At 43.4% G+C, this 27,707-nt stretch overlaps 1 protein-coding gene across 1 annotated transcript; it reads right to left on the bottom strand.

The window, feature by feature from the left end:
• Positions 1 to 5,159: 5,159 nt before the first annotated feature.
• On the bottom strand, positions 5,160 to 27,697 carry Olfm4 (olfactomedin 4). Its single transcript, XM_041673215.1, has 5 exons — positions 27,530 to 27,697; positions 22,155 to 22,307; positions 16,636 to 16,848; positions 14,494 to 14,653; positions 5,160 to 7,157 (listed from the first exon to the last, which is right to left on the bottom strand). Exons 1-5 carry the CDS (start codon positions 27,695 to 27,697, stop codon positions 6,346 to 6,348), a joined length of 1,506 nt encoding a protein of 501 aa, XP_041529149.1. The 3' UTR covers positions 5,160 to 6,345.
• Between the last annotated feature and the right edge of the window lie 10 nt (positions 27,698 to 27,707).

The raw sequence follows: 27,707 nt of genomic DNA, 5'->3' as shown, positions 1-27,707 counted from the left end.
AATCAAATCCATTCCTTATAATACCTACAGCGGTAAAGCAAACTGATGACTCAAAAGCCATTTCTTTTTTTTTTTTATTTTTTTTAAATTTATTTATTTATTAAGGATTTCTGCCTCCTCCCCGCAACCGCTTCCCATTTCCCTCCCCCTCCCCCGATCAAGTCCCCCTCCCTCATCTGCTCGAAGAGCAATCAGGGTTCTCTGACCTGTGGGAAGCCCAAGGACCGCCCACCTCTATCCAGGTCTAAGCATCCAAAAAAAAAAATAATAATAATAACCCACAAACCTTCAAAAGCCATTTCTTTCTGCTCTGTATGCAGTAAACTGTAGATTTCCCACCCTGCCTTGCAGATGGCTGTGGCCCTGGGCTAACAGATACAGACAGGAATGATGAACGTTGCTTTCAGATCAGAGCGAGTCAACCTTCCACGTAAGAGCCTTCATAGTCTTGTCCTATCTGACTGCGTTGTATAGACAGTCCCAGTGATCTTAGAAGCTAGCTGGAACAAGCCTGAGTCCTGGAGTCACTGCTTAGGAGAGAATCATTTTGGAAAACATGCAACTGGGACATAAAACAGAGAAGAAAGAAGTTAAAAGAAATACTAATGAGGATAAACTGGTGAAACGAACACCACAGAACTGAAGGAGAAAAAGCAGGCTGCTGTGCCAAACCATTTGTGGTGGTTTGAATGGAAAATGGTCCCTACAGGCTCATGTGTTTGAATACTTGGCCCCCAGATAATGGCACTGTATTGGAAGGTCATGAAACCTTTAGTAAGTGCTGCATAGTAGAGAAAGTGGGTCACCAGGGGGTAGGCCTTAGGGGTTCTCCTAGTTAGCTTCATCGGTCAAACTGACACAGTCTAGGGTTATCCGAGGGAATCTGGGAGATTGCTTCCATCAGATTGGCCCGTGTAGTATCTATGGGGAATTTTCCTCATTGCTAATTGATATTCGAGGGACCCTGCCCACCGTGGGCATCACCATCCCTATTTAATGAGCCCTGGGATGCATATGAGCTGGCCAAGCACTAAAGTGAAAGCATACCAGTAATCAATGTCCCTCCATGGTTTCTGCCTCAAGCTCCTGCCTTGTAGTTCTGCCTTGGCTTCCTTCGATGACTGCCTACCACTTGTAAACTGAAATAAACCCAGGTTGGTTTAGTCATGGTATTTATTGAAGCAACAGAAACCATACTGGAACAGGGATTATAGTTGGGTCCCAGTTTCTAGAGGCCTCTCCCTGCTTTTTGACCTGATGAGACACAAGCTAGTAGTGTTCAGGCACTATTGCCACCAGAGTCACTCCCAGGTCCTTGCTGTCATATTGCTGTACCTTCCCAAACCATGAACCAAAATTAACTTTTTCTCCCTTAAGCTATCTTGCCTAGGATTTGGTCATAGCTCCACTAAACTAATCAGGCTAGATTCATGAAGGTAGTGGAACTCAAGAAACTGTTTCTATCCTTATGATGAAACTTATCTGATAATAGCAACTAAGGTAAAAGTTAGAGCAAGTCACCAACAATTCTTATATAAAAACAATATTGAGGGTTGGGTGTGTAACTCAATTGTAGAGCGCCCGCTGCCTCGCATGTGTGAGGCCTCCAGATCAATCCCAGTAACTCAAGCACAGAGAAGGGATTGCTGGCTACAGTTCAAAAGCACATAGAGTTGGCTGACAAAAAGAAATTTACTCTTTATGTGGGGCAATGGGCATGCTAATTTAGCTCAAAAGCAGAGACCATTTCACAGTGCACCGCAATGGAAGAAAGGAAGGAAAAGGAATGAAGGGAGGGAGGAAGGAAGGAGAAAGGAAGGAAGAAGGAGGGAAGGAAGGAGGAAGGAAGGAAGGAAGGAAGGAAGGAAGGAAGGAAGGAAGGAAAGAAAGACATTTGGCAGCATGTGAACCCTGACCTATCCATCATTCCATCTTATCCTCAGTTACCTTTACATCCACTGAGATCCAAGGCTCCTGAAAGTCCCCAATCACACAGCTCTTCCTTTAATAATTCTCATGGGAACTGAGGTTTGCGAACTCATCCTTATAATGGGAGTCCTGCCTCTAGGAAATCATGGGGCGACGCACTACGAAAAGGATCCTCTCTTGTTGGACTGAAAGTCGTCCTTCTCCTCCATGGACCTCAGTTCCGAGAGTGGTTTCCCCTGAATGAGCTCCAGGAACAGATGCAAATTTCGGAGACAAATGGGTACATCCCATGCGGCCAATGTGGAGCCTGGCAATGAGATGACAACTTAAATAGTGTGCCTTCCCCATGAGCCAGGCCAGCTGGTCTGTTTGACTGGTTGGGACTATGCCTTAGAAATGTGCTTGCCTTTTAGTTTCTCGTATGTTGTAATTCGCCCTTTTGTTTTATGTTATAGTCAGGAACACAGGAGGCTAATCACTCTTCATGGTACGACATCTGTTTGAGAAGAGGATAGGCTCAGACCCAGATCCAAACTACGTCATCCTGAAGGTCGCCATGCACTGTCCCCTGTCCCTCTTTTGTGGGGCTTTCCCTTTGCAGCGGTTCACAGCTTAAAGAAAAGGCCCACCACCGCGGTTAGTAATTTAACAAATCCTTAAAGGGTAGCTATAATTAACTAAGGTGACATGCAAAATAATACCCACCCCTGGGCTGAAGACGGATATCCCTGTTGATGAGAGCAAGGCAAGTGGAAAACATATGCATCTATTTTAAGCTGATCCACAGAGCATGATGAAGCCAGCCTTCAGCTAAATGAAAAAGAAAATGGCAATGGGCTTGGTTGCTACTGCTCTTGTTGGTCTGTCTTTTCGAGTCAAAGCACAGGAAGTATCAAGTCTAAGGACCAATCTTGGATGCAAGGACAAAGAGAGAATGTTCTTTGTAACTTTTCCAGGGCAAAATGTACCTGCTCAAAAGGAAACTGCTTGCAACAGTTATCACAGATAGAAATGTAACCTCTAGTTGAACTTAGCTTTTTACCTTGTCAACACAATGAGTACTCCAAAGTGAGAGAAACAGAAGTAACTGTTTGTGAAGGACAGAGCACAGACCAGAGAAGAGTTTATATGCCTAGCATCATTTAATTCACCTAAAAGGACTCTGATCTGGGTGTTCATGCAGCATGGTCATATAGAAAATGACACTGAGTCTCAGGAACGTGAAAGACATCTGCCCACAGCCATAAGGCTAATAAACCAGTAGAAGAATCAAACCAGCCTTGTTTGCCTCTGCACTCAGAAACACGCCAGATGTCATGAATTAGCATCAAATCTCACTTGAGTAAGAGATGCTCAAGACATGAGAGAGGAGGAGAGTTGAGGAAAAGCCTCTGCATGCCTGGGAGCAAGGGAATTTTCATGCCTTATAGGTACAGCTAAGAACTAGAACCCTTTCTCTTGGCTGCTCCAAGGCACTAGGGTACATTTAGGGTCCCCACAGGCCCCTATGCAGCCCCAAGAAAAATGAGGGAAAAATGAAAGAAGGCTCACGAGCTCTGATAAAGCCCTAGGGTAACTCAAACCCATCAGTTCTCAACAGGAGCCGGCTCAAAAGGCTACTCTCTGTGTTCTTCCATCTCAGCGACCTTCTGCCACTGTGCCAGTGTCAGTGTACCACACCAATTAGTGGTAGGGAGGCTGAAATGTGGGACTGTAAAAGGATTTGAGACGCATTTTTAAAGTATGAGAGAAATGTTTTCTTTCCCAATTATGGTGCACATATAAACTATATGGCAGTAACGCTATTTAAGTATGTACGCATCATACAGAAAGCTCTGAAATGATGGCTTAATCAATAAGTGTTTGCCATGCAAGCCTGGAGACCTCAGTTTGATTCCTAGCACTCATGGAAAAAGGTAAGTGTGGTGGGGCACTCTCGTCACCACAGAACTGGAAAGGCAAAGACAGGAAGATCCCTGGGGCTTGCTGGCCAGCCAGCCTAGACTAATCAGCAAGTGGAAGACCCTGTCTCAAACAACAAAGTGAACAACTCCTGATGAACAATGCCCAAAGACCTCTGGCCTCCACGTATACATGCATGCCCATCTACGCGCGTGCAAGCACCTGCACACACAGGGACACCTGAAATAGAAATCCCAAGGTCATGTATACAAATACATGATTCAAACAGACAATGGCTGATAAAGCGTGGACTAAAATTTCTGTTGTGGAACTGCACTGCATAAACCCCTGAGTGCAAACCCCTCCATCATGCAGCCTTCCCCACGGAGAGATTTTCTGCAGGCAGCCCTTGCAAGCTGACACACCATGGCCAGTAGGAAAGAAAGTCTGAAGGGAATTTTCAGGCAAACACTTCTGTAGCAGTTTGAATGAGAAGCTGATTGCTAGGGTTACCTTGGCTCCCTGCCTCCTTTCCAGAATCTTCAGAGGTCATTCTGTGTACTTAATAGAAACACTCATCTGGAAAATTGCTTTAAGCCAGATTAAATATAATGTCACTGTTTTTAACCTATATTTCAGATGACATGTGTGTCTTTATCTTCATATCCTGCTGCAATTGGAAAGCCATACCTGTATCTATGATGAGCCCTGGACAGACAGGAAAAAAAAAAGTCTTGTTAAAAATACCAAAGAGTAGAGCTTCTGGTTGGTGAAAATAGCTTGGCACGTATTTAAAGTGAGAATGTAGTAAGAATAAATAGCCTAGTTTCTCTGTCTTTCCACTTGGGTCACGTGTTCTCATGCACCTCTTTGGTAAAGGTTTCTCTTTTTGATGAAGCCTCTTAGTCCTTTTGTTTTCTCTCCAATACCTACTATTGGAGAAGGATCTGGAGGTTTTCAGACCAATGTTAAGAGCACAATTGTGAAAGGAAAATAAGTCACCCAAATATAGGCTATCATGGAAAGTAACTGGTCAGCCATGCAAATTAAAATGCGCATAAGGTCACATCCCTGAAGACGATGGAATGGACTCGGATGATAAGAGCTGTCAGAAAAAAAAAAAAAACTTTTAAGGGGAAATGAACAAGGGAGACCCATCCACCTTTGGCTCTTCTAAAAGGTATTGATATTTTTTTTTATTGGCATGCATGCAGACGTTTGGGAGAAATACATTGTCCTTACTGCATAGCAGCATGTGGTCACTGCCTTAAGTTGGGTGTTTGTCTGTCTGTCTTTTTAAAATTAAAAACAGAAATTAAGACAAAGTCTTTGGTTCAATACACACTTTAATCATTTATTTTAAAAATTAGGAGTACAGCGTTTAAAAATTAGGATTTGAACATCAATTCAAAATAGCCAGGACCATATGAAGGAGCCATCTGAAGCAGCTGGAACATCTGTACCCACCGGGCTCTCAATCACTGCACTGATTAACCAGATACTTCAAGGAGTTTTTCTATAGCACTTTGTAGAAAAACAAAATTTCAGTTCCTTACAAATTCCAGACTTAAAGATAGAAGTGATCCAACTTACTCCAAGGTCTTTATCATATAACTAGAAATGCCACCCTTTTGCCACTGTCAACTGAATTTATTTTACAGTCTTCATGCTATGCAAACCAAAATTGCATAGTAAGACAAAGTAAAGTTAATTTTATCTTATATCTATCCTGTAGAAAGCTAGTCAATGGTTAAGAAAAACACATAGGCAGTAGATTAAGGCAACTGATTCTAACTTTGCTTCTAATATTATGGCTGCCTTGGGAGCTGAATTACGAGGTAAAGGGTTCTACTGTGTTATGTAGGTGAAGAGTGGGGGAAAACAAGAGCCAAATCTATCATTTGAAAACCCCTCCAGGACTGGTTAACTTCATGTACAAAAGGTTTCTTCCTTAATCCAGAAAACTCAAAATGTCTAACAGACATCATGTAAGGCGCCACATTTACCTATCCTGGAAGCACAGAGCAGGTCCCAGGAGATAATGAAAAAAATCCAAAGATAGGTATTTGGCCCCTTGTTCACCTTCCGATGTTAATCTATCTAGTTAAGGCCCAGTTTCCTTTCCCCCGTGGACAAGTCCATGGGCTACATGATAGATGATTATGCAAATTTTCCTCTAGAAAGAATCCCCAGAGTGCATACTGAGTTCCCCTTAAGTTCCTTAATTTCCAGATTTCACCTCACTGGAGACTTCACTAAACAGTTAGTACCCCTAACCTCTGACAGCTTCACCCAGAAGGACCTTATTGCAGTTGTGAAATTCATCCAAAGAGGACGATAGTTCCCAAGAGAAGTCAAATTGAGAGAAATACGCTAAGTCTCTATTGTGCTAGAACTATATCTCTACTAAACAGCACTCCAAAGAAATACACTCCAGGATTTCCTTTTGCAGATGTCTAAATATGTGGAGAAGGTGGTTTTCAACCAACTTTTATTTCTCCTTCACCCTAACACCTAGACAGGTTGCCTGGACTCTCGTGAGAAGACAAGATCATAATTCAGAAGATAACCATCATTGTAGACATAAAGTTTTTGGTCAAAGGGATGATAATTAATGCTCTGAATTCTTTCCTGCATCTTTCTCATTGGAATGGCCAGATTGCCTTCCCGCCCTGTGTTTGTGTCATAGTAGTAAAAAATCTCTTCTGTTTTGGTGTTCAAAGTGCGGGTAGCATAGAGAACTCCACAGACCATGAAGGCATTAGAAACAGATGGTTTGTACTGCTTGGTAACCCATGTGTTTAGCACCTCAAGAGAGGTATCATTGAGTTTACTGATGACTATGTTCCCAGTGCTGGCCTCGGTGGCATAGATCACCCACAGTGCTTGCTCATCCACAGCTAAGTCAATGTCTTGCCAATTCACATTAGCATACGAGAAGCGGTTATTGTAAGCAGCCATAGGGAGAGGTTGATTAACAGTAACCACGTTGGTAGTCAGGTTAATTTTGGCAATGTTCCTCCCATTATACCAATTTACATACATGTTGTTATTGTATGCAACCAGACCACCCCCTTGGCCGTAGACCATGCGATAGTTTCGAGAATATGAATAGATTAACAAATTATCCAGTGAGTCATAAAGTCTGTAATATTCTAGAACCCTCTCATCTGTTCTCAGAGGAGCCACCCAATAGAGAGTTTGCTCTGGATGCTGCGGAGAGTAATCTCGACCCCAAGCACCATATTTATAACTGAACCCTTGCCAGTTGAGCTGAACCATGGAGGGAGCACTGATGTTCACCACACCACCGTGACTGCAGCTTCCTAAAAGAGGAGGAAAAAAAAAAGAAGACTTTCTTAGAGAAAATGCACGCTTAAACAATTTAACATCCAAAGAACCAAAATCAACCCTCACCATTTTCTCCATCACGGCTCAACCTCAGTGGTAGCTCTGAAGGAGAAGAGCACCCTTTGTTTCCGCCTCACTGAGACCACTGCCAGATCTAGAGAATTGCCTCATGTTTTCATCAGTAAGCTTTCAAACTAGAAAATATGGCTTTATGTAAATATTTTAAATTTTGAGATCCCAGAGAGAAAGAGTTGATATTCCATATATTTTCTTCTCCCAGAAAGCATTTTGCAAGTATCTTCATTTTTGGAGCAAAACTGAGACAGTAATACCATTCTAGAAACATGTCCTTTCCTCATAAAGCCAAAGGTGCTACTTCGCAGGGTCAGCCCTAGGAAAATCTGGGATTAATGAACGACCCTGGGGGAGTCTCCTTGCCTTCCCTGGGACCCCAAGTATAAATCCACAGCAGGTACCAATGCTGCTCTGAGCTAATCTCAGAAAAGGAAGTAATAAAAACAGCATCTGTGAGGTCAGACAAATAGTCCTTTAATGATAGGATTCTCAAGCTTCTCAGCCTTGAGGAACTACAGTCATTTTGCGATGGACTTGCCTAATCTGTTCCCAGAACACACCCGTTCACATCAATCTTGCCTCAGAGCTTTGAGGGGAGTCCTGTTCTTCAAACTCCCTATGCTACAGCACCATAGGAGGGCAGGCAAGTGTTTCTTCCTTCCCATTCTGACACAGACATTGTCAAAATGTGTACAATCAAGTGGGACCAGATGTGTTCATCCATTGAATCTTCTTCATTGCATGTAACCCATGGCTAAACGACTCAAACTGGGCAACTGGCCCTTTGATTGCATATCCTCTGAAATGCCTGCCAAACCAAAAGGGTTTGTAAACTAGAAAAAAAAATCTAAAAAATAAAAATAAAATTTTTCTAGCATTTTATGGCATCTATCCAAAGAACTGAACACATATTCTCTGGTATTACAACAAATATCCTCCTTTAAAAAAAATAGTAAACTACTATATTGGATAACAAAGAAAAATCCAACTTCAAGCACATTTGAGATTATTTTTCCTTGTTACTCGGATTGTGGAAAAGGAAGGAAATAAGGAAGGGAGGGAGGGAGGGAAGGAGGGAGGGAGGGAGGGAGGGAGGGAGGGAGGGAGGGAAAAAGAAAGAGGCAGAATATGAACATTATCTCTGGCTCTAAGTGCCTGGACAAAATCAAGGAGCCATGGAGGGCACAAGCCTAAACTAGAGGCAAAAGTGAGCTCCACAGAACTGCCTGAGATTGATCTGGGAAGTAAGGGAAGCCAAGCGACTGGCTGGGTCCCCTCCTTGCTAAATGCTTTACCCTCTCCCTTCCTTACTCAAGGACTGTTGGGAGGTGAAACCATTACTAGAAATCCTGCTTTTATTTTTCCAATCTGCTGGGACTTTTCAGTCCCAGAATTAAATACATGCTCTTTAAATGCTCTCATAAATCCACAGTCGGTGGGAAAGTCAGCCAACCATACAACAGGTAGAGAAATAAAACCACACTACACCCAACCTCAAATAATTTTGCATATCATTAAACAGAACACAGTCACAGGTTATTTTAATAATGCATGCACCATTTCATAAATAAAAAAAGCAACGTGTGTTCAGCCAAGAGACTGCTCTCTGCTAAAGAAATAATAAATAAAATTATAAATTATTATTTCTTCCCCTAAAAGTGATCTCTCAGATGAATGCTTGTTTGCCTTTGTTTATGAAACAATGCATGAATTATTAAAATAAAGTTAGCAGTGTGTTCGGTTTAATGATAACAAAAACTGGAACGGTTTCCATATGCTAAAACTGGATTTTCCGGTTAAAATCCCTAGCAGAAAGCTAATTTATGCAGCTACATTTCACTATGAGGAAATGAAAGTCACTTCTCTTGTTTCAGGTTGGAAGACTTTAGGGCTGCCTGCTTCATTGAACCTGACTTTCCTGCAAAAAAAAAAAAAAATATCCCAAACCAATAGTAACACAATATTTCAGACAAGCTGATGGAGCACATAACTTATCCTCACATTAGCAGGGGGTTAAGGATAGACTCCTTTGTCTTCGATGCGAAATCTTTAGACAAGAAGGAACCAAAATACGCGGTTAATACTGCTAGCATTATGCCACTGGCCCCAGCATTAAAACAATAATGCTACTTCAAATGCAGTACTAACAGTGTTCCTACTGATAATAACGAAGGTTTATCTTTTCTTATGCTGACCAGAAACAGAAGTATTAAAATCAAACGACACTCTAAACTTCTTTTCCCTTTCTCTGTTATCCATCTTGTTACGTTCCTTCTATCTTCTACCTCCTTTGGATATTTCTAGTGCTCTGGACCTGGTCAAAATGAAGCAGAAATAGGGAAAACACACACACACACACACACACACACACAAAGCATTATTGTCAGCATCGCAGACTGTGGCTCCAGTACAGTGGTGACAAGTGACAAGTCAGGCAAAGGGCTGTGGTGGGGTAGTGGGTTTCTCCAATGGCTGCAACCACCCAGACTGACAGCCATCTGTGTGCCCACTGCTCAGCAGAGTGACCCCGTCCTCCCATCCCTTTTATAAGGGTCTCGCCCCCACCCATCTTTATTTCATGCCCTGCCCAGCCCCTGCCTTCATGTCAAGGTCTTAAACATATTCCATTTCTTCCCCATTTCCCATCCCAACTTCCCCAGCACCCTTGGGCAACAACCAGTTATCCAGCCCACAGTTCAAGAACTTTCAGGCACCAGTGAATCATTTCACATCTGCTGGTGGGAGAGAACAGAGCACCAAATTTTCAGGAGCCAGGGTGTCCTTATGGCAACTCCATAAGCAAGGAAGCAAAGGTAACTAGAAGTTAATCAGTTGAGTTCCTTGCTGGAACTACCTTGTCATTCCGGAAATCACAGGGACACCCCTTTTGTTAGAGCAGCTACAGACATACACCAGCCTGGCACAGAGATGGTGTTACCAGATAGGTTCCAGTCCAAATCCTGACTCTACTCTTCGGTTACTGTTTATCGTGGAGCTAGTAGCTTAGACATCCCAGACTCCGTTTCTTTATGTTAAATGAGCAATGCCTACCCCACAGGACTGTTGGAAAGAACAGAGACAGGCTTGTAAATACAACTCAATCAATAGAGACCACCATCGCAATCACAGCATACAGTTCTGGTTTACATGGTTGTTTCCTGGGTTATGGCATCAGGGTATTTCTTCACCCATTCTGGTAGTCTCTAGCAATCTAGCAGACAGAGGGATGATCTCACAAGGGAATAAAGAAATAAAGGACTAAGCAAATCATTAAATCCAGCCCTCATTGGCAAAACATCAGAGACCCAAGCGACACGTCTGATTTATTTATAGAATGCGGGGCAGGGGATTCTCTATGCAAAGATACTTTCTTCATCATGAAATCCATTAGCTCCTTCCCTGGCAGTCTCATAGTGTGGCTCTGTTCACTTTTTAAGCTAATGGAGTGGATTTTTTTAATGCCAAAATGGTATACCTTCAGAGAACACTTAATTATGGGTCTGTCAGTGCAGATTCTCACCTGGACAACTAAGCTGTCTGTGGACCAAGGCTAGAAAAAATATGATCAACTTGTAAGAATTAGGCAATTAAGCCAGGTTGTAGTGGCTCATACTTTTTAGCCCACTACTAGGAAGCCTTAGGATATGGGCTTGGTGTGCATATCAGGCCACCCTGGACTGCAAAGTGTAATCCTGTCTCCAGAACATCCAAAACAACCAAAGAATTAGGCAAGCAGAATGACTGTAGTCAAACAAATGGATTCCAAATCATTGGTTGTGTTCTCAGCACTCTGTGTATCTCTGAGCTTAGGAGTTTAGCGTGTCCCCCATGTCTTAGGAGTTTAGCGTGTCCCCTATGTCTTAGGAGTTTAGCGTGTCCCCCATGTCTTAGGAGTTTAGCGTGTCCCCCATGTCTTTCATGTCCTCTTCAATTGCCCACCCCTTTACAGAATACTTTCTATGTACCTGTCAAGTCTAACTTCCTCAATCAAAACAGTGACCCCTGGGAATTCTCATCATGTGTTTTCCAGTATGCTTCTGCCATTTAGATTCAGAGGAAAAAAAAAAAAACAGGCTGGAGTCAATTGTTTGAGGGAGGGGGAGTTAATAAACTTTAAGTTAGAAAGCCATGCAAAATGAAGCAGGAAGAGAATTTTGCAGGAATATGCATATACACGCATTCATACACATATATGCACATACATAGTACACACAAACATGCATAGCATTTTATTAAAGACAAAATATATTGCATCTAAGTTCAAGCTGACTACTAGACTAGCGAAGTGCAGCTGCAAGGGTGGAGCCCAGAGGGTGCAGGATTATTTTAGAGCTGAGACTCACATACGGTCTTTTTTTTTTTTTTGGTTCTCTGCAACTCTGCAGTGCAAAAAGGCAGACAGGCCAGATTTTAAAGTCCCATAATAGTGAGGAACTTTAATTAAAGCCTCCACAGGCTCACAACTTGGTGGTGCCTGGGAATTTTCCAGTTCTGTATTATCAAGCAATCCAAACATAAAGAGAGCAAGTGAAAGAAATTGATTTAAAAACATGACAGAAATCAGTTTAATATAAACATCATAAATATAATATGAACAAAGCTGGAGGAGGGCCAAGTGGTTTGGCGGGGCTCCAGACGCAGCCAAGGTTGTGAGAAAGTGGGTGGGAGTCTGGGTTCAGTTTGCTTAAACCACACAGCTGGGCTGAGAGAGTCCACACCAGTCTAAATGTGAAGGCCTGGGGGAAAGGTTTGCAAATACTGCAAAAGAAAATAACTCAAAAGACTCGCTCGCTTTCTTCCCTAAATACTGAGCAATGGCTTTTCCTCCCCACCATCACTGTTAGGTGACTGCCACCTGACACTCAGGTTATCAGGAGGTCCTGAGATGACCACAGATCACAGACACATGACAACGTAAACTCTGTCACTGAGGGCCGGTGTGCCCTCAATAAAAAAGCAACATGCTTCAGACTCAGGCCCATCCATTAAAATAACACAGAACTAAGTAAGACGGCCCTGAATACTCCTTCTTGCTTTAAAATGTGCTGGATTTCCAAATGGAGACTGAAGACCCGTGCCAGGAAAAATCCATTTGCTGGGGGCTCCTTGCTCATCCTGGCCAGCACTTGGGACATTGCTCTGACTCTTGCCTCAGAAGGCTGCCACGGTCCATCAGGAACAGCTCCCACTTTGAGCGTGATTATAACACCACCTATCCGGACCAATTCAGCTTGAGTCTGTCTCTGAAGACAGACCATGATCTTTGGCCTAGACACCCTCTGTCAGTCATATTAGGACAGACCTCTGACTATAACTGCAGAGACCATGTCCCCTGAACAAGACCAAGAGGCTTATAACTACAGCTCGAGCCAGACTGAAGCCTTAAAGAGATGAGGTTCCCAGTTAGTTCCTTGGGCAGCTGAGGATTGGGAACCTGAAATGACCCTATCCTAGAGCAATACTGACGAATATCTTGCATATCATCATAGAATCTTCATCTGGTGATGGATAGAGATAGAGACAGAGACCCACACAGGAGCACTGGACTGAGCTCCCAAGGTCCCAAGGAGGAGCAGAAGGATGGAGAACATGAGCAAAGAATTCGGGACCCCGAGGCGTGCATCCACCCACTGAGACAGTGGAGCTGATCTACGGGGAGCTCACCAAGGCCAGCTGGACTGTGACCGAGTAAGCATGGGATAAAACCGGACTCTCTGAACATGGCGAACAATGAGGGCTGATGAGACACCAAGGACAATGGCAGGGGGTTTTGATCCTACTTAATGTGCTGGCTTTGTGGGAGCCTAGCCAGTTTGGATGTTCACCTTCCTAGATATGGACGGAGGGGGGAGGACCTAGGACTTAACACAGGGCAGGGAACCCGGACTGCTCTGTGGACTGGAGAGGGAGGGAGAGAGGAGTGGGGGGAGGGGGAGAAGGGTGGGAGGAGGGGGAGAAGGGTGGGAGGAGGGGGAGAAGGGTGGGAGGAGGGGAAGGGAAATGGGAGGCTGGGAGGAGGTGGAAACTTGTTTTTTGTTTATGTTTTTTTTCTTCTTTTCGCAATAAAAAAAAAAATAAAAAATAAAAAAAAAGAAATCAGTTACATTGGTGAGATCCTAAAATATACAGTCCCAAGGAAAAGACTGGTGAATATTGGAATTTATTTTAAAAAAAAAATAAGAAGGCTTCCCAATTTGATGACAACCCACAGTTCCCATTCAGAGGAGATGCTCAAGACCATAAGAGAAGTTTCTTTGGTGTGGAATCTCTAAAGGTTGTGGCTGAATTCTGTGACTGAGAGGCTGGAGGGAGGTACTTCAGTGCAGCAGGATTTAGCCCTATCTCTGTTCACAGCCAGGCTTTCACTTCAATTATCATGATTACTAATAATATCCATTGCCGGTGTATGGGTGCTGATTACAGAGCCCCGAGCTTCCCAAGCACTGCCTCATTAATCCCCATAGCAACCCTATAAGGTGCGTGCAGTTATTCTCCCATTTTACAAATAAGAGGAAGGATCTTTTCTCTGCAGCCACATAGCTGGTGAAGTCAGGGATTCCCAAGCTATTCTCTCCAAGCCACCGCTCCGCTGTTTCCATTCAGGGATGAATTCAAGCACCTGCTATTCCTCCCCTAACACACACTGTTCTGTAGTTAACTTGGGGGACAGTGAGATGCCATCCTACTAGATGGGTAGGTAGCAAGACATGTCCATGGTGCATGATACCACCATCCTATAATTCTCAGTGAGTCCTAGCACTCAGATTGCAGCGGGTACCCAGTATGCACTTCAGGGAGGAATAAAGGTGAAGTGCAGTGTGAAAGAGAGGGCAGGAAAAAGGAATGGCAGGAAAACAAAGGCGAACACCCAGCCTATAACATAAATGAGCCAATCAGCCCTTCCCATCTACCGGAGGGCAATGCCACAGAAAGGCAGATCCTATGTGCTCTGCCATCCCTGGTCCCATAACTTTTCTCGCCTTCAGACGGGTTTTACCTGATAGGTAAATGCATTGGGAATGTGTGTAACTAGTGGATTTTGCTCTTAAGAACTCACTTTTCTTCTGTGAACCCCAGCATATGATAACAGAACTAGTCGAAGGTGGGAAGATCCCAAATGTGGAAGAGTGAACTCAGAACTCCTCCATCACTACAATCTCAACTCTTTCCCCCACCCAACGCAAGGCTCATTCTGGGGTCTCACTCAAGTGGTAAAAACATACATAGCAGGCTTACCAGGAGCAGGAGGAGGGGGCGTGGCAGGTACAAGCTCAGTTTTAGAGGCCTCACATTCTTTTAGTTTGTTCTTCAGAGCCAAGATTTGCCGGCGAATGCTAAGGACATTGTTTTGGTCGAGCGTCTCCAGCTTCTCTACCAGGAGAGTCATATTCCTTATCTAAGAAAATAAAGAAATTCAGAGTGACTTTATATTATTGTGCAATTTCTTTCATAAACATTCTGGGGCTGAATTTGTCATTTAGTGAAACATTGCTACAGAATACACCAGAGATTCTTCTGAATGGTTTCATTTGGAAGAATACATTTTATGGTTTAGACTGAATGCCTGTCACATCTCAGGCAATGTGTGTGACAAGAAGAAAATGGCAAAGATTTTAACAGCTTTAATAATAGAGCACAGGCTCACTCTAGGCATTCACAAGTGTCCATTAAAGTTCATTTCTAACAACCTTACCCTATAAACTCGTGTTTACTCATGTTGTATTGTAATTAAGTTTCTAATGAATGGTGAAAGCTCGAGAAAATGTAAATCCTAAAATATGGAACTAGAATTCTCAATTATAGCCCATGTCATGACTGTGCTGGTAAATTCTGGTTGATGTTAAATTACCCAACCATGACATTAATATGGCAATCTTATCCATAGATCTTTAAAGACTTTGCAGAAACATATTCACAAGCAATCTATTTTTTTTTGCTTAATTCGTGCATGTTTTTATTTTTCAATTCATCCTTTGAGAATTTTGCACAGTATATTTTTATAATATTCTTCCCCCCTCCCCACTCATTCAACTTCATGCTCTTTCTCTCTCTTTAAAGAATAAAAGAAAAAGGAAAAAGCAACTTAAAAACATGGAGTCCAATTTGTGTTGGTAATCCACTCCTGAGCATGGGACTGTTCTGGAGTATGGTTGATGTGCCTAGTGTCATTCAGTTAAAGAAAGCTTTAACTGAATATTCCTCTCTCCGCAGCTATAATTTACAAGCAGCTTCTTAGCTAGAGGTGAGACATTGTGCCCACTCCCCCTCTGTCATGCTTAGATTTTTAAACAGTTTTCGATTGCACAGGTCTTCTGCATGCTGTCAGTCTCCGTGAGCTCATATGAGCAGCTCTACCTTATTTCTGGAAACTTCTTATTTCCTTAAAACTGTCTGCCACCTCTGCCTCCTTACAATCTTTCCACCCCCTCTTTCTCCACAGATCCCTGAGCAGTGAGGGCACTGGTGTGGCAAACACATCTCATTCAGACCTGAACACCCCAAAGTCTTTCAGTTTCTGCACATTGTCCAGCTGTCAGCCTCTGTGTTGATTCCCATCTATTTCAAGAAGAAGCTTCTCTGCTGAGTGTTGAGTGATGCACTGGTCTAGGGTGTAGCAATATGTCATCAGGAGTTGTTTCATTGCTATGATGGACACACTGCCACGCCATATTTCAGAATGTACTGCAGGGCCACAGTAATAAGAAAACAGTATGGCATTGGCGTAAATACAGACTTATTGAGCAATGTAATAGAGCTGAAGACCGGATATAACGCCACACAAGAGACAACTGATTTTTGACGAGCAGAAAATGCCCACTGAAGGAAAGATAACATCTTCAACAAATTGTGATGGTCAAACTGAATAGCTGCATGTGGAAGACTAAAAGTTGATTGATATCTATCACCTTTGTACAAAACAATTTCAAACAGATCTATATAAGGCCTGATATACAAGTAATTTAAGTATGTGGAGAACAATTCTAAGAGAAATTAGTGATCATTCAAAAAAAGGAAGGTATCCACAATCAGGCAAATTATATTTCTAGTCTCATGAGAAAAAAATTCAAGACAGAGAAGGCACCTGATTTAACATGGCCAATTCTGATTTATTTCGTCACTTTCTAAAGAATGCAAAGGTCTTTCAGTTCTGGGGCAGAATTCTTAGTGTCCAGCATCTGCTTCTCAATCAACACATTCCCAATACACTCAACTCATTAACAACTATAGACATTTACCCAAAACAGAACACAGATGTGCCTTATGGTCCTGAGACAGGAGCAGAATTAGGGGTGAGGAAAGAGAGCACCCCACGTCATAGCACTCGTTCAGTCCCTGAACAAAAGACACAGATATACTAAGAAGTGAGTCATTCCTTACCTCCACTTCCAGCTGGTCAATGATTTCTGAGCTTCCCACAAAGTTCTCCTTCAGCTGTATGACCAGTTTGTGCATCTCCTTCACTTCTAGTTTGATAAGCTCGAAGTCCAGTTGTGTGTAACCAATACTGTCCTTCTCCATGACCTCTACTCGGACAGTCAGGTTCAGGAGCTTCTTCTCATACACACTGATGAGCTGGACATACTCCTTCACCTGGAGGGGAGGCGAAAATCTTACGTCAACTCACAGAGTGATGGCGAAGAGCCTTCCTCCACTACGCAATGTGTGGAGATCATTCGATCCTCGTCATCGTTGCAAAGGAGTGTATCAAAATATAGCTACCCTTTTTTATCCAAATGCCAACTAAAAGTGGAGTGTTACTGTGGCTTGGGGCCACCCTTACCTACACTGGAAATAGCATGTATGTATACTTTACTCCGCTTTTAAAGTCTGCGGATGCTAGTTCACTGGAATGAACTGCTTGGGGTCATCTATCTTCTCAGATCATTTGCTCTAAATCAGAGTCTCTCGGCCTCAGTGCTATTGACATTTTAAGCAAGTCTCTTTCTTTGGGGAGGGGTTATACAGTGAATTGTAGGGTATTTAGTTATGACAACTAAAAATATCTCAAGATATTATTAAACATTCTCTGGAGACAAATCACTGCCTCTACCATCCTTTTGTTTAGAGCCATTACTCTCCCTAAATCTCCGTTGTCCTAGAAGAAGAGAAATACATTGAATAGATTCCTCTCCTCATGAATTATGTGCCAAGAAGGATGAGGCCCTATGCCTTTTACAAAGAGGCATAAGGACCCAACTTACTATACAATGTGTGCGCGTAGGTACAACTATAAAGCACACATTTCGTTAAGTGAGTTCACATTTATTCCAAGAACTGATTATTGCAATCAGACCTTTAAATTGCACATTTGTTGCATATATTTGAATGTCTGATCATTAAGTGAAAATACTTCCAAAAATTCCCTTGGTGGTTGAGTGTATAATTGGAATCTCCGAAAGGATATTTCAATAAACAGTCGGCGACACATTTTTGTATCTGATCTCTAAAAGAAATGTCATGGCTTTTTCAAAGACCTGCTCATTAAAAAGTTGCTGCTTTCAGTTTCTCTCTTAAATGTGAGCATAAGTAATTCTTCTCCCCAAACTGCCCTAATGTCAAGAGCCTGGATGGATCTGGACAGATGTTGACCTGTGGTCTTTCTAATGACAAAGGCTGTCCTAACTCCTGTCACTGTAGCCCTTCCACTTAACCCCACTATGCAAATTAGAATAGACGCATGGGCCGCAGACCTTCAGAGCGAGGGCATCAGCAGAAGAGAATTCTAACGAACGTTGGAACCGCAGCCCTTGGCACCGCTACTGTATCTCCTCGGGCAAGCGGTGTTCGTTGCCATCAGACGCCCCATTACTTGGAGGCTGATAGGGATTGTGATATTTTAGTGGATATAGGTTTAAAAAAAAAAACGAGTACAGGAGGTGCATATAGCAAGCCCCCAACCCTCAAAAAAAATGAACACAGACATAAGGTACTCAGGTTCCATTTTCATTTTTAAAAATTGGCCATAAAGCCTTGCCTCTGGTGAAATCATAGCAATAATGCACAATCCGTTACAGAAATGGAGCTTTGAGGAATGAGTGTGCTTCTTGGCATTTGCCCTTGCCAGCTCTTGGAACAAATGAGACACCCTCCGCTTTCCTGGAACACTTCGGCGGCGCCTTATAGCTACTGTTCTGTGCAAATGAGTGATGTGACCGTCGTCCCTGCTAAACAAAATGAGGTCCCCCTCACTCTCACAGAACACCAAGGCATGGCCTGGAAGTTTGTGGCCTGTGGGAATTTGCGCTGGGTCTGCCCCAAGATCAGTTACAAAACAAAAGGTCTCTCTCTAAATCCGGCGTGAAACTTTGAAGGGTGATCCTTTCTGCTGACATTTGGAGGAAAGCTGGGTGGTTTTCAGGAAAAACTGGAATCATCCACAGTTACGGTGGGCAGGGGAAAACTGGAAGATGGGCCAGAAAGGCTTCTCATGTGAAATATACAGTTGTGCAGATTCTGTGCCCAGAGATAACACAGACAGCTCGGAGATCTTAAGGCTTGCCCTCGGTAGATTCAGCTCGGGCATGGCAGACTAGCATACCCAAGTGCAGGCCCACACCACTGGCATTTGGTACCTTCAGCACATTCTTTCTTCCTGGATGGAATACTTGTTCTAAACAGAAAGAGGAGACTCAAGCAGGGAGTTTATCTCCAGGGAATGCTCAGTAATATCTAGAGAGACTTTTGGTTGCCCCATGCTCCAGGCATTTGGAGGCCAGGGATGCTGTTCAAACATGCTGGCTAGAATTAGGGTCTAAGATGGAGCGGACACGCAGCTGCAACAGCATCTTTGTCCCAATGTCACCACTGCAACAGTGTGAGGCTGAGGCATTACCATGCTCGCCTTCACATCAGCAGGGCGGCACTTACAGCTTCCACATTATTCTCTTTGGTATGTACTTAGCCATGTCATGGATTTTAAAAAAAAAAAATAATCAAAGTTTGTTTGGAGTTTGGTTTTGGGTGACTGCTGTTATTTCTTCCAAAAAAAAAAAAAGGTGGTCTTGTCATAAATAAGGATATAATGTGTCAGGTATTCAGCTAAATAATTAGTCTGGTTCATAGTTCTGTCATTTCCTTAAAACCCAAGATTATAACTATAGCCAGATTACTTGAAATAAGTAAATAGACTTTGAAACATATGGTTATTTTCAACATACCCTTAAAAGCAAATGCAATTAGGTTAATTGACCCTGAAAATATCAAAACATGCAGTATTTGGTACAAGAACTGCCTGGGCTCAAATACAACTTCAGTACCCAGTGGGCAAATCACTTAATTTCTCTAAGCTTTACTCCACTTCCCACACCACGGGTAATGACATCAAGACTGCAAGATTATTGTAGAGACTGGAGATGAGGTACATTAAGGGCCTCGCTAATGGACGCTCTAGACATTCTAGAAATTAATAGAGAAATGGTTATTTCAGTGTTTTTCAATCTGACCCTTTCATTTTCTTTTATTCCACTGCACAAAGCCTTGCTCAGTCAATATTGTTTGTTCATGGGTTGCTCAAATAGCTCCCAGGCTTCCTAAGCCTTCTCATGCATGGCACAACTATTAGCAATGCGTCCTATTAAATAACTTTCCCTAAAGACCAAGAACCTTGGGAGAAAGAGGTGAAAAAAGCAACTTGAGCTGTCTTTTGTGGCATCTCCTTCCTAAGTATGATCACACAGGATGTCTCAGAAGCAAGGGGAAAGTCTAAAAGGCTTCCAGTGTTTCCTGCAGAGGCAGCTTCCTGACTTCCTGTGTACGGACAGATAAGGAATTAATGGAAGGCAGTCTCAGCCTTTCACCTGCTCAGAAAGGGCACTTGCCCAGGTCCCTAGATAAATGGTGATTTCTAAGACAGCCTGGGGACAGCTATAATAATTCACCCAGAAATCCAGAAGCCCTCAGCTAAAGAGATAACGTGGGATTTGGAGGCATAAGTGACCTACTCCCTATATGAGTCTTCTCATCAGAGTAGTGACAGCCTGGACAGAGGAAAAAGATCCAGCTTGATTCTGAAGACTCAAATCTCTGACCTTCCTATAGCAGCCAAGAGAAGGATGACCTCAGGAAGGTCCCTTTGTCTGTTTAAACCGTGAGTTTTCTGTCATGAAAGTGGAAGTGAGGGGAAGCAGCCTACGTCCTTTAAAGGCGTGTTTGAAAGAACAGGAATACTAAAAGCATTTGGACAAAAACAAATGAAGGCTGTCACTATTATCACTGGTGTCATCTGCCCTGACAACTCAGCCATGCAAACCTCAGCTGATGGTAAACTCCTTTGCTAGGCCTTCATTTCCTTTCTTTATTTTTTCTTTCGTTGGGGGGAGGGACAAACTACTTATACTTTCAGAACTGAAAATTTTCCCACCCACTCTGCCCCCTTCTCTCTGCAAATTATTAGCGAAGCAGAGGTCACCTCTCCCACCCCCATGAACAGCATTGGAACTAAATGCCCCACTCACAAACCTGGCAAGCCATGTGCTTTCTCTGGGGCAGCTTGAGGTTTCAAATTGCCCTTCATGCTCCTGCCAGCAAAAATGATTCGCAAATCAGTGGTTTCCACGATTTCAAAGCAAATGACTCCAACTGAAAGAGACCTTTACCTAGGATTTTCCTCTACTTGTTATGTTTTTATGCATAACTTCTTATCTCTACTTGATTATGCGGGAATAAGGCTATGAATATTAATGGCTGGAATTTATAATTTAGTGCTATGCCTTTTCTGCTGATTAATTCAAGGACATTTTATTCCTTAAGAAGCCAGGTTCCTGGAGTAATCAAACACATTTTCACTGGCCACCCATTTTAACTTAGAATATTTATCTACCAATTCAGATTGAAAGCAGGGTCTCAGGCTCACCATATATTTTTTGTCTGAAAGGATAACTATATTGGAGGTTGAGGTGGCTATGCTTAAATTGCTCAGGAAAACTTTTTTGGAAGGCTGCCGTAAAGTCAGAACTCCTTGTAAATTAATGGGGTTGTATTAAATAATGCATAATGTGATTATATTCTAGCCTGGACTTCACCTGGGCATAAAACAGGAGCCTTTCTAATTGATTTGTAGCTTGGCTAAAAAGCTGGAAGGGGTTGAAATTGGAATGGCAAGTCACATGCCGCCTCCAGCAGGCTGAGAGAAAGACAACTCCTTTAGAATGAATTCCTCTGGCTACGCAGAGCAGAGACCAGAAGGTTCAAGCCAGGGTTTTCCCCAAGCCGGAAGACCCATTAATCTTCATTCAAATTGCCAAAGAAGCCTTCAATTTTGAGTCTCATGGGAGACACATGGAATGGAATGCTCCTGCTCTAACAATCAAAAATAACACCAAGCGAGAGTGGGGAGGAATTTATACAGATTTAAATATATGTATCATTAAATTAGGGAAAGAAAGTAAAAGAGGGAAGAAAAATGGAGAAGAGGAAACAGAATATTTGAAGAAGAAAAGAAAGAGGAAGAGGAAAGAGCTATCTAAAGGTGAGAGAAAACCAATACAACAGAACAATAAAAAGAATCAAAAAGTAAGAGAAAGATTCAAAAGGATGAACAAGAGGAAGGATTATGCCAAAGTGAACAGGAAACCAATAGAAACAAGAATGAACAAGAATTGAAGAAAAGAGTGACAGGGAAAGAAAATAAAACTGAAGTGGGTGAAGGAGAGGGGAGAGGAAACTAGTCAAAGCCGGAAGGATACATGAGAGCCAACGAAAAGAAACCACAAAGCAATCCAAGAAGCAGGGCCAGAGGGTCTCCAGCTTTCCCACTGTGTGGGGACTAGTGTCCTGCACTGACTTCTTCCACAGTGTGCCAAGCCTCCATCCCACTCTTGTTGGGTTCTTACCCTCTACTAAGAGGAGCTCAGAGATTTACTACAAATCAAGGTTCTGTTTGAAAAGAAAATACTTACCTTAGAAAACTCTCTCTCAAACTTCTGAGAAAGGTTGTGAGCCGTGAACTCTAAGCGCTCCACTCTGTCAGCGGGAAAGGTGGTGTCCGGCAGGGAAACAGAACACTGGCAGGTTCCATGCTTATCCACAGAGCCCAGGAAACTGGAAAATGGCTGTAAATAATAAACAGTGAATGTCAGTGATAGGCAACAGGAATGACAGAAACTGGGTTGGCAAAACAGTGGCTGGAAGCAACAAGTATAGTCCCACACATTAATAAACAGTGTCACAGAGACAAGCCAACCCCATCTCCACCTGTTGGCTAAGCCTCTGTCAGCAGCTTACATCCAAAGCAAGATTCTCCGTGCTTGAGGAGTCTTAAAGAAATCACCGTTATCTCTGTGCAAAGAAAGGGAACTGAAAAGGGGCCAAGAGGACTAAGTTTGAGAGACTCCTAAATTTGAACATCTTTCTGTTCCTCCATTTGCTGGATGTGACACTCCCTTAAGTCTGTTTCCTCCTCTATGAAATTCAGATACTCTGACTGAAGAAGGCAAATGATGAGTGCTGAGTTTCTGCCATGTGACAGGTGATTGGGTACGGTCACTTTATCCTTCCTTCTACTAGTCTTCACAAGTGCACACACACGTGCACATACATGCACACAGGGCATGCATGCATACACACACACACACACACACACACACACACTTTTACTCCAATCCCAGCCCAGTTCGTCCCAATTAGAATAAGGAAACCGTGAAGGTTTGTGGACCGTGGTAAAGATTCCAGTGAGAATTCAAATCCTCTCTTCAGCTGGGAAATTACAAAAACTCACATTTCTCCAAATGGAAACAAGCCATCTACTTGCTCAAAAATTGAGCGGTGTATGAGTTTAGAGGTTTCTTGCAAATTTCTCAAATAGAAGTTCTCCAGCTTACTACTTGCAAGGGGAAAAAGTCATTTTAAAATATTTGAAGTTTCTGTAAGATATTCAGGCTCACACTTCGATGCCACTGCATATTTTAAAATGACAGGTTTGAAAGATTCTGTTTTTCTTTTGTCCCCTTTGAACTACCCCAAGGGGATCCTGGCACAATTAACATTTTTCATTACTACTATTGCCTTGCAGAGTGAGCCTTGTCAGCCAACTGGCTGTGCCTTTTAATGATCTCATCTGAAGGCCAGCCCAGAGCTCACCTATGGAGCAGCAGCCTGAAGGGACTCTGTGACACTGAGGAGGAGAGGGTTTTCGGAGTCTGGAGAGACTCCAGCCTCATCTCAAAGTTCACATCAGCTGGCTGCCGCTGAGTGTAGCTGCTCCACACACAAGCCCCCTCCACTGATCTCCATGACCCCTGAACAAACTTGGCCCAGATGCTCCTGTAATTACAATTTAGTCCGGCAGTGACCTCTGGGCTCTTGCAAAAGGTGGTGGTTGTGGATGTTTTTTTAAATGAATCTAAGCTTCTCTAAGATTATAAGAATGAACTGTGTGTGTGTGTGTGTGTGTGTGTGTGTGTGTGTGTGTGTGTAAGACTCAGAAGCCAGAGGACAACCCTAACTGTCATTCCTTGGGCAACGTTTGCCTTTTTTTTTTCTTTGAGACAGTCTCTCATTGGCCTGGACTCACCAAGTAGGCTAGGATGCTGGCCAGTGAGCCTCAGAGATCCTTCTCATCCTGCTCCCCAGCGCTGTGACAATGACCCCACACTACCACACTTGGCTTTTAAACTGGGAGTCCTGGGGAACTAAACTCAAGGCCTTGTGTTTGCAAGTACTTTATCCACTATGCTGCCTTCCCAGCCCTCCGTGCCAGGAGAAGTCTTGATAATGTCCTTTCTCGTCCAATCAGATCCCTCCATCTGTAGGAATTAGGGAGTGAGGGGTAGGAGCCAGCAGGTTTATGTTGCACATGCAAGCAAGAGGTTAGAGTGGAGATGCAAAGGGTCTTTGCGAAGAGTGAATAAGGACTTGACAATATACACCAGGAACCTGTCGGAGACGTGGTTAGAAAGTTGTATTCTGCTAAACTGAGATCTACTACTCCATCTAAGATAGAAAGATTCTAGTACAGGCATGCCAAGATTTTTTTACAGGCTTTTAAAGAAATACCTTATCATAATAACCATCTAGTAAAGAAAAACTCTTGCACTGCATTGAAAAGGGGAGGTTAATTAGCATCACAAGACATGGGGGACCATTCCTGGGGTTCTCAGAGAGGCTCTGTCAATTCCGGAAACAGCAGATATCACCAAGAAGTCTCTAGACAACCTACTAGGAACCACTAGCTAACAACTTTCAGTCCTGAAGTTCACCTGAAAGACAAGCAAATAATTATGAGCCCTGCTGCCAGCCATTCCACGGGCTTCTATTGAACATCTCTGTCCCAGTTCTCTAGACTCCATCCTGCTTATCATCAGCCCAGCGTGCTCAGCTGACATCAAAACGGTCCATAAGTTTGATCAGTGTCTCCCATTAGAGATATTTCTGCTCCTGGAATTCAAAGACAATGAAGCTAATGGTGATGAGTCTCTCTGCGGTGAATGCTTAAAGTACATGAATGAAATGTGGGCAATGAGACACAAAGACAAGTGCTTGTCCCCTTTGGCCTTTGGAGGGATGTGTAGTCAGTCCCCTTGTGGAGGGCAAGGAGAACCCGGCGTGCCCCACAAAAGTGACTATACTGTTAAGTTCTCACCCGGTATAATGTTCAATTAACATTTACTAAGGTCTACAATACCCGGTGTTCTGAAATTAGAAGCTGATTAAAACCAATTCTGGCCCAATCAGACTCGCTTTCTTTCTGAATGCCCTAGGGGCTTTTCCAGCAGCCTCAGACTCTGATGACAAGAGCACACAGACCAGTGTGGCTCCAACTTTGCTGTGACCATGAGAAGCCTTCCCAAGATCTGTGAAAGGAAGAGGCCGATTCTTTGGAGGCGTGCAGGGTGTTCTGAGCCCACCAGCAGACAGTGGGACTCACATTTGTGATTTAAGGTCGCAATTGGCTCTAATTAGCAGCCAAGTCTAAGCACCCACAAAGATTCACGACATAAAATCATGGTACTCGGAGTTCCGAAAGTACAGAAAATGATACGTTTGGAACTTGCTCAATGACAGTTATAAAAGGGTTTTCCACTTCTTCCCAATAAGCTCATCAAGCTGACAGCCAGCCCTCGAAAATTAGGTTGATAGTGGAATTGACACCTGGTGCACTGTAAAAAAAGAAGTTGGAATTGTGATGCTGACTCTCACTCACCACAAGCAGCTAAGCAAATGATGAAAGAAATCGAACCTTCTAAGGACAATTTAACTGCTAGTTCTTACTTACTTTTAAATATTTGTCTTCTTACCAGAGAGTGGGCACTTTAAATTCCTCTGTCCCTTCACCGGTATTTTATTGTCTAATACTCCAACTGCTGACTTTTGATTGGTTGTGAAGCTTTATAACAAATTGATATCGTTAACCTCATTTTGCCAAAAAAAAAAAAAACAGAAAAAGGTAACCAATCCTAATTGCTCCCAGAAATTGTTTAGTACCCCCAAGATAAGAGTCGATATGGGATTTCTGACACTGGAGGGGTTGGTGTGTGATGGTGACTCTCTGAACTTTCTCCTTTTAAAAGCAATTTTCTCCTATACCCCAGAGATACGGAAAGCAGCATACAAAGAGATGATTTTCGCAACAGGTGTCTCTGAAATGAGTTAAACCAGAATGGAACAACTACACTAGCAGGAGCAGGCAAAACTGGGGTGATGAGTCCTCTCAGTTTCATAACTTCAAGCCAATGACCTCCCCATAGTAAACCTCAGATTCAACCTTTCTACAATGGGCGTTAAAGAAGCTGTGTATGTATTAACCTAGTCTCGGCATTCGTTAGGCACACACAGGATATCTCTGATGTCACTGATCACATGTTCATTGTCTGCACATTTTAATGATGCTAATGTGATACTCAGAAAGAAGGCTCCCCCACCCCTTTGCCTATTTATCCTTCCACTCAAGTTCATGCAAGTGGCTGGCTAGGGGATCTTGAAATGATTTCTGGTAGCTCTACAGGGGGAACTCCGGATGGAGTTAGGAGCCCTCAAGCAAAGTCACACTGCCACAAGGCTAGCCTGGGAGGAACACTTCTGCAGAAAGGGCCCGAGGTGAAGTGGGCACCTGTTTCCTGTCCTGCATCCTTCAGCTTCTCCATGCCTCTTTTTTTTCTCTTAAAGGAAAGCCAAAGAGGCCCCATCCCCCAAAGAATCAGACAACCTGTGCACTCTACACAGGGAGCCTCTCCAGGTCCATCCCTGGAGTACATGGAGCCTTTGTCGGCTCATTTCAGGATGGCAGTTGTTGGCACTGGAGATAGCCCCAGCCATTCCTCATAGAAAAAGAGATTGAAAAAAGTTAGCAGTCCCTTGGGACATTTCCATATGTAATGGCATTTCCCTAAGACTAATAATTGCTCTCCTTGTAGCCCATGTTCTCTGTGTGTGCGGACATGTGTATGTGCTTGTGTGAGCGTGTGCCCATGCACGTGGGCGGGGAGGTAGTGGATGTCTTTCTCTACTGCCTGCTACCCTATTTTTCTTGAGTTAAGACCCGTCACTGAACCTGGAGCTCACCGATTGGCTGGAATGCTTGGCAAGTAAGACTCCTGTCCTTGCCCCCTCCAATCAGTAACGGAGTTGCAGATGGTTGCTGCCTCCTCTAACCCGTGATGGGGCTGCAGACGGGTGCTGCTGGCCTGGCTTCTCACGCAAGTGGCAGAGACACAGACACAGGTCCTCATGCTACTACAGAAAGCATTTTACTGACCTTACCGTGTCCTTAGACCCATGACCCATCTTCCTTATAAATGAGGTGCAGAGGAACTGAGAGGGCTCCCGCTGCCGCATGAAGACTCACTACGTCGGAGTTTATTATTTACCCCCAAAAGGCTCCTTCTAGGCAGCAAATCAGGTGAATAGATTTTGCTGGAGTGGCTTCTCGTGGGATTTCATTCCTAAAAGCTCCCATCTCAGGCTACATATTAGAATCAACTGGACTTTGCAAACGTCTGAGTTGTAAACAGCTGTGCCGGCTAGCACCAAGGCATCTGGATGTTAGGATTCTCCTCACTACCCATCCTACTGGTTGACCCGGGTGGAGAACCTCTTTAGAACATGCCTTTCCCCGCAAATGCATTAGCTAGAAAAGTGGGATGTTGTCTCTCCTGCTAACAATTTAATTACTTCGCCCGGGTTTTAATTCATTTCCCAGGCATCTACAGTGAACAGAAAGGGTCATAAATCCTTGAAAGTGCTCAGGTCTAGTCATCCATGAAATTGTATTCAGGCCCCCAAAAAGCGAGAGGAAGGAAACTGAACATAGCTCACCCAGACTCAGAAACTTCCTCACCTGTGACACTGTACCACCTTCTGCCCAAGATGTGGCTCCAGGAAGTGTAGCCTGGGGCGTTATAGGAATCAACTTCAGGGAAGAGGTGAAGGCTGGGGTCTCTGAAGTCTTGGAGGCAGCACCAAGGCAGAGCAAAAGGACCAGCAGAAAGTCAAGTCGGTAACTCATCTTGTCTTCT

The sequence above is a fragment of the Microtus oregoni genome, unplaced genomic scaffold (genome assembly GCF_018167655.1).
Source record: "Microtus oregoni isolate MIOR12 unplaced genomic scaffold, Mior012 000001F_ref0000356, whole genome shotgun sequence".
NCBI lineage: Eukaryota > Metazoa > Chordata > Mammalia > Rodentia > Cricetidae > Microtus > Microtus oregoni.
This window is presented reverse-complemented; position numbering and strand designations above follow the sequence as displayed.

Coding starts and splice junctions, on each gene's coding strand:
- Olfm4 (XM_041673215.1), bottom strand. CDS start 27,697: ATGAGTTACCGACTTGACTTTCTGCTGGTCCTTTTGCTCTGCCTTGGT. Junction 16,849..22,154: donor TTGAGAGAGAGTTTTCTAAG/GTAAGTATTTTC, acceptor CCTCCCCTCCAG/GTGAAGGAGTATGTCCAGCT. Junction 7,158..14,493: donor GCCCCCTCCTCCTGCTCCTG/GTAAGCCTGCTA, acceptor CTCCTCTTTTAG/GAAGCTGCAGTCACGGTGGT.